The sequence below is a fragment of the Neofelis nebulosa genome, chromosome 10 (assembly GCF_028018385.1).
Source record: "Neofelis nebulosa isolate mNeoNeb1 chromosome 10, mNeoNeb1.pri, whole genome shotgun sequence".
Taxonomy (NCBI): domain Eukaryota; kingdom Metazoa; phylum Chordata; class Mammalia; order Carnivora; family Felidae; genus Neofelis; species Neofelis nebulosa.
The window spans coordinates 69,833,524-69,840,972 of NC_080791.1; the positions used below are offsets into that span (position 1 = coordinate 69,833,524).

A 7,449-nucleotide genomic window follows, 5' to 3' on the forward strand; every position below is an offset into this window, starting at 1 on the left:
GATACTAAATTGATATTTGTTAAATGACAAATGAATGAAATCATGTCCTAATAAATACAAACATTCTATTCGTTATTTTTAAATTTTTTTAATGTTTATTATTTATTTTTGAGAGACACAGAGAGACAGAGCACGAGTGGGGTAGGGGCAGAGAGAGAGGGAGACACAGAATCGAAGCAGGCTCTAGGCTCTGGGCTGTCAGCACAGAGCCTGATGTGGGGCTTGAACCAACAAACCATGAGATCGTGACCTGAGCCAAAGTCGGACACTTAACTGATTGAGCCAGTCAGGTACCCCCAAAAGTTCTGTTCTTTACAATTTGGGGTCCAGTCTAGAAATATGATCAGTGGGTTTGTGTGTAGACAAATGTTTTCTCAAGTTTCAGACCACTTTTTTGCCTTTCCTTGCAAGGCATTTAATTTCCTGAAATGAAGAGAGCAATAGTGTCTAGCTAGTAAGGATTCCAGGACCTAGTATTTTGGTAATATTAAAAAGATGATGTCCAAAATATGGGACTGTAAGACACATAATTAAAAAAACATTTTGCATTATTCTTCCTACTCATGACCAATTTAAACACTTTGGTATTAGTCATAACCCCAGAAAGTGTTCTTAAAATTTTTTAATGTTTATTTATTTATTTTGAGAGAAAGAGACAGATAGCGTGAGCAGAGGAGAGACAGAGAGAGACACACAAATCCAAAGCAGGCTCCAGGCTCTAAGCTGTCAGCACAGAGCCCAACGCGGAGCTTGAACCCACGAACTGTGAGATCATGACCTGAGCCATGGTCAGACGTTTAACCGACTGAGCTTTCAGGTGCCCTGAAAACGTTCTTATAACAAATGAGAACTATTTAACTTCATTTATTTAAAATTATGATCATTAAATTTTTATTTTGCAGTGTACGATGGGAGAGAGGTTACAAAGTGCAATTTTATTCTTTTATAAATTATGCAATAACATACTTTAAAAAGAATAAACAACAGAAATGGAATAATTAAAAGAGGCCTTACATGAATAAAAGTAGAATCAAAACAATCAATTAGAATTTCAGCTATCGTGGCTAGCCATGGATTAGACGTAAATATTGGCATTTGGTGATCTTCAAAGCTTGAGAATGTTAGCAGCATGTAATTTTGTTGCCCTATCCTGTATATAGCAGTGCTCTGCTCTGTCTTCACTGGGATTTAGCTTTGATTAACACATCCACATCAGCTTTGTCTGCTTCTCCAAGACTTTTTTGATGGTTCTCAGCCGGGACATTGTCTTCCTTTTTTCGGGGCCTCTGGAAACCACCATCTCTGTGAGCTATTGGAGCTCCGAGGGCAACAAAGTTGTGTACATCCTGTAGTTTCCTCCGCAGCCATTCTACCCTCTCCACGGAGCTCAGATGCTTGCCCAGGTTATGCATAAACTGTATTTCACTCACAGACCTCTTCCTGAAGGGAACAGCAATGGGAAGGACCACTCCATTAGCTCCCCCCTTCCCAATCATAAAGCCAACGTTAAAAATCCAGCTCCCATGCCCTCACCATGCAGAACAGCTTACGATACTTACTTAACAGGTTTCCCATCCGATTTTGCAAGAAAGCAAATTGCAAACATGACAACCATGACCTTAACCATGTCTTTCGCAGACATCATCTTCACTAAAAGGAAAAGGAAAATGGAAGCGTTTAAAAATATTTTTAATGTGTCAAACTGTACAATCAAATTTGTAGTAGTTGCCTTTACAGCCATACAAGTGCACAAAGTGTTACAGCAATCCCAAGTAATTGAATTGGTTTTCATGAAAGACTTTGACAATCAGCCTCTTTTATTTTATAGATACGTTAGTACATATTGTATACACACAAAATTTGACTCTGAAATTAGTCAGATTAGTTCTCCTTTCTTAAGTATCTTTTAAGAGTTTTGTACAATTTTTAATATATTAATTTAAGCCACATGAGAACTGAAAAGGCTTACTTTTTAGAATTTCCTCCCACGTTTTATGTTGCTTATGATTAAGTGCTTATAATTTGCTTGAAAATGGCTAATTCTCTTAATTAGGTAACTTGCTAACACTATTTACTAAGCAAGTTTCTTTTCTCATAAGTCAACTTCATTTCAGGCACTACAATAATAGTCATAAATATCAAACGAATAGGCTCTGATTTAGAGATTTTTAATGAATTAATGCACACTTCTATCATTAAAAAGAATGTGCCAAAGTATTTTAAAATCATCTAATCATTCATCTAATCATTAATTAATTATTTATGGAGTTAGAGCCTTGGCTCCATATGGAATGCTTATCTATCTTATTTGACTTATTTTATTAACACTCTTGTTTGAGTATAATTTTTAGCACTTTCCTCTTTTGCCCATAAAGCTTTTCATCTCAAAATAGAACAGTCTTACCTTAATCTGCATTTCAATAATTGCAAAGCCTATTATTACAGAAGTGCTTTTTCTTAACGCTTAATGTTCTCCATTTTAACATACACAGAATGGCTATGTGCTCATATTTTTAAAGGGAAACGGCATCATTTAGAAGTAGCATAAGAAAGATTATAATCCACATTTATTTTTACTCTGCAATATAAGACTACTGATGGAGCAAAAAATGAATATTCTTCAGTGTTGGTTTATGTTAGAAACAGGCACTGTAGCTACAGCATTGGGATTTGGTCCTAGCTTTGTCATATCTACCTAGTGACTTAAGACATCTCTCCTTGGCTTCCTTGTTCTTTTATTATTATTATTATTATTTTAAGTTTCTTTGTTTATTTTGAGAGAAAGAAAGAGAGAGCAGGAAGGACAGAGAGAGGAAGGGAGAGAGAGAATCTTAAGCTCTGCACTGTCAGCGCAGAGCCCAACACGGGGCTCAATCTCACAAACTGAGATCATGACCTAAGCCAAAATCAAGAGTCAGATGCTTAACGGACTGAGCCACCCAGGTGCCCCAGCTTCCTTATTCTTAATAGAGAGAAGAGCTCCTTACAAGAATGTCATGAAAAAGCTTAAAAAAGACAGTTGTAAAACACCCTTAAAATTCACATACAGTTTTCAGAATAGCAATTTTGAAAAGGCTTTATGTAAATGGAATAAATATCCAGGAGTAAAACTGAATTTCTCCAACTGTAACACAGATTGAGCTCTCCACGAGTCATAAAACAAACCATCTAGATAAGGATATTCTGCATTAAAATGAATTTTAACACAACACAAATTTGTATCGGCTATTTAAATCAGAATTACTCATTCCTCACTAGGCTGTTTTATTTCAAAATTTCAGTAAGATAACCATTAGAGCATATCATGCCAAATTTTAATTATTTTCTGTGTAATTTCAGAAGAGTTTAGAAAAACAAAGCATCTCAAAAGACTTTAATCACAAAAATGTATGATTCAAGAGCATTTTAGCAGCATAAATTTCTTTTATATTAACCATAATTCAAACTCTCCCTTAATAACTTACCTTGAACAAGCAGCATATTTGCAGAAAATAGCACACATCACATAATTACTTCATAATGACAAAAAACCTCAAATGAAATTTAAAAGAAAATATAAATATTACTCACCACACAAAGTTGTGACAAGATCTTTCAGGTGTCTTGACAGCTGATACTTTCTCAAAGTTGAGTGAACTGGTGAAAGCTGATTAATTAGACTGTAGAGACCCTCAAGTGTGACTTTTATATATAGGTCTTCCACTCACCAAAAGAAGCTTTTTTGTTGTCACAGATAATGTCACTCCCCATTCTCTGGATAGTAACGATAGGTTCAAAGCCACACACACACCCCCACTGGGCGGTTCCCATTCCTCTTAAATTTTAAATAATTGGATATTAAAAGGAAAACAGTGTGGGGCTGGGAAAAGGGTTTATGGAAAGATTTCTAACAAATATTGAAGTGTAATTGTGACGGGATTAATAAATTTATAAGAAAGACTGATTTCAAAGGTTTATGGTAAAGCTGTTATTTGAAAGTAAAATCTGAAAATAAGTGTATTTGTTATAACATATAGTGTAATATATAACAATATATATAGTGTTATAACACTATTGGTATAATTATTGTAAGGGTTGTAAACAATCACATTATATTATTCTTACTTTGGAATCCATTTTCAACCAATCCATATTATTCCTATTTAAAAAAAAAAAATAGACATACTGCTTTTCTTAAAGGAAGTGTTAAAAATATTTTGAGAAAATGCAATTTGTAATTAATTTTAAAGCTTCAAGTGTGAAATTATCTTAAAATTCATTTCACTTAAATTTCATTTATACATTTTAATTTGCACAGAAAACATTTGATAAGCACTAACTATATGCCAGACTTTATATGTATTATCCCATTTAGTCTTCGCAGCAATCCCTTAAAGTAAATGCTGATATTAGCCCAGCTTTCACATGAGGAAACTGGGTTTGGAAAGTGGAGAAGATGGAATTCAACAAAGGTCTTTATGACTCCAGAGCCATTTTGATTCTTACTACCTCAGTTTCGCCCTAGAAATGAAACCCTTCTTTGCATTCCAGTCTTTAATTTGCTTAGCTTTTGCAGCCTCTTTGCCCAGGGGTTGGGTCTTGATTCTCAGGTTCCCCCCGTTGGTGACTAAGGGCCTACTCCAAAATCTAATAGAGGCATAGTACTGCCACCTGTCTGATTTCAAATATTGGTACAGTCTGGTCTCAGTTTGAAACCCCTTGAATGCCCTGGGTATATCCAGGGCTCATTTAGGCAGCTTGACTCCCACCTAAAGTCCCAGAACTGGATTGTTTTTCTTAGCTATGGTCCTATCCAGGCTTCATATTATCCCCTTTCTTGCTAACCATTGCCAAGGTTCAACTCTACCTCAAGTGCAAGCCAGTCTAAGTTTGGACAGTACCTATACAGAGTCTAGAATGAGATATATGCATGAGACCTGCTCTGGGAAATCCTCTTTACTGGGCAAATCTTACCTGGAGTGTATGTCCAGACTCCATTTTGGAAGTGCTAGAAACAAAATGCAACATGGCTAGAGGATTGAACTGGGTTGCTAAAAATGTTGGAAAACATGACAAATGAGAAGCAGTTGAATGAAATTGGAAAAGTCTGGAAAAGACGTGGGGGTGACTATATAGATGTTTTTAATTTTTTATGGGGCTAACACACAGAAGAAGAAATGTTTTCTGTGGTTTAAGGAAGGAAAGACTGAGTTTAATGGTTAAAGATTACAAGAAGGCAGATTTGAGCTCAACTTGGATATTTTAATTATTAAAATAAAGAATCAAGTATCTTCTTAAGTAGTGAGTTCCCCCATCACTGCAAGAGTTCAAGTAGAAGCTACATGAGATTTTTTAAGGAGAATATAGAGATTCCTATGTAGCGAGCGGATGGTTGAACCATGAAACCAGACCATAAAAATCTATTACTTTGGTTTTTTGAAGACCTCTTCTCATGCAAAGTATCCATGTGATGTTTGTTTATCATTTTTTTTGTTATACACTGTTGAGGGGAAAGAGAATTGGAAATGCGAATGATTTTATAAACACATTTTCACTGTTATTATAATGCCATGTTTAACATTTTAAATTTGTAGATTTTTCCACTTCTTCAGGGAAGTTTGACATCATTGACAGCCTTCCAGGAGTGATGCAGTTAGTATTTTCACTGTGTTCTTCCTACTGCAATTAAATAAGAATAAATTGTCTCATTGAAGACAACCATATTGCTAAATTAGTTTTTCTTACAAATTAAGCAAACCGTTTAGACAATGTTCACTTGTTTAAAAAATGCCTTGAGGATCTACTATCAGCTAGGAGCTATGCTGAGCACTAGATGATTGAGATATGATCTCTGCCCTCAAATTTAACACATAATTACCATATAATATAATAGGTTATAACAGAGATGTGAACAAAGACTTATAAAAATGCAGATAAGGAAGTAACTAAATTTCCATAGAGTTGATGGGAGCTATTTTACTGAGAAGCTGAAATATTCTCAAGGATGACGGAGTTTTCCACCAGAGAAGGTGAAAAAAGAACAGAGAGAACAGCATATGCAAAAGCATGGAGGCCATGAAGACTGAATATATGCAAGTGGGAGGAGAGGGGGAGATGAGCGATGATCCCATAGAAGGAGCTTAGGTACAAGTTGTAGAAGGTATTTGTGTGTATGACAAGAAGTTTTATCTTGCAGTCCTTTCTAAATTCATGCATGTATTAGTAATATTTTTGTGTCTCTCAGATTTTTTAAAGGACTATCTGACCTTCCCACAGAGAAAAGATATTGCTGCCAAGACTTGGCACATTGTTTATCTGAACCATCAGGGTCTGGAACGACAGTCACTTGATAGAAGGACATTATTTAAGAAATAGGAGGGCTAGGGGCTATGTGGGCACAAGAGGCTGATGTCACATTGACAGAAAAGCTGAGCACAGCTTTTTGCTTTGAAAAGCTCAGCCTTTCTTAGGACTCTCAAGTTCTCCGAAACTGGGATCAGACAACATACTGTATTCCTCACATTTGGGAAAAATAAAAGAGCCATGTGTTTTCTCTTGCATTATGGGAGGTTTAATTTTAGACAGATACTTTTTCCTTCTGTTTGACAAATAAGAATTAGTAAGACTTTGGGGACTTGGCATGAAGAAGAAACTTCCAGGGCTAGGAAATCAGCCACAGTTCTCCTAATTCCAGACGGATGAGATGGTATCCGAAAAGTTGACTTACTCTTTTGCTTTAAGCTGCTCTATGGGATATTGAGCTACTGAGTTCTTTTAAAAAATTTTTTTGTTATTGGGGTGCCTGGGTGGCTCAGTCAGTTAAGCGGCCGACTTCGGCTCAGGTCACGATCTCGTGGTCTGTGAGTTGGAGCCCTGCGTCGGGCTCTGTGCTGACAGCTCAGAGCCTGGAGCCTGTTTCAGATTCTGTGTCTCCCTCTCTCTGACCCTCCCCTGTTCATGCTGTGTCTCTCCCTGTCTCAAAAATAAATCAAACGTTAAAAAATTAAAAAAAATTTTTTTTTGTTATTGAAATAAGTTGACATATAGTGTTATATTAGTTTTGGGTGCCCAAAAGAGTGACTGGACCAATTCTATACATTATGTAGTACTTACCACACTAAGTATAGTCACCATCTGTCACCATACAATGTTATTAGAATGTTACTGACTATATGCTCTATGCTTTACTTTTCATCTCCATGACTTATTTATTTTAGAACTGGAAGTATGTATGTCTTAATCCCCTTTCACCTATTTCACCCATTCCCCCCCTCTGGCATTTGCCAGTTTATTTGTTCTCTGCATTTATGAGTCCATTTCTGCTTATTAATTTGTTCTGTTTTTTAGGTTCCACATATAAGTGAAATCATATGGTATTTGTCTTTCTCTGACTTATTTCACCTAGCATAATATCTACTAGGTCCACCCATGTTGTCGCAAACAGCCAGATCTCATTCTTTCCTTAAGCCA

At 36.0% G+C, this 7,449-nt stretch overlaps 1 protein-coding gene across 2 annotated transcripts; it reads right to left on the reverse strand.

The window, feature by feature from the left end:
- Window positions 1-858: 858 nt before the first annotated feature.
- PTH (parathyroid hormone) lies at window positions 859-4,121 on the reverse strand. Of its 2 annotated transcripts, XM_058688310.1 has the most exons (3): window positions 3,571-4,121; window positions 1,560-1,650; window positions 860-1,440 (listed from the first exon to the last, which is right to left on the reverse strand). In XM_058688310.1, exons 2-3 carry the CDS (start codon window positions 1,643-1,645, stop codon window positions 1,179-1,181), a joined length of 348 nt encoding a protein of 115 aa, XP_058544293.1. In that variant the 5' UTR covers window positions 1,646-1,650; window positions 3,571-4,121; the 3' UTR covers window positions 860-1,178. The 2 variants fall into 2 exon arrangements, with proteins under 2 accessions (XP_058544294.1, XP_058544293.1); XM_058688311.1 differs by lacking the exon at window positions 3,571-4,121 and having other exon boundaries at window positions 859-1,440.
- Window positions 4,122-7,449: the final 3,328 nt, after the last annotated feature.

Coding starts and splice junctions, on each gene's coding strand:
- PTH (XM_058688311.1), bottom strand. CDS start 1,645: ATGATGTCTGCGAAAGACATGGTTAAGGTCATGGTTGTCATGTTTGCA. Junction 1,441..1,559: donor TCGGATGGGAAACCTGTTAA/GTAAGTATCGTA, acceptor TGTTCCCTTCAG/GAAGAGGTCTGTGAGTGAAA.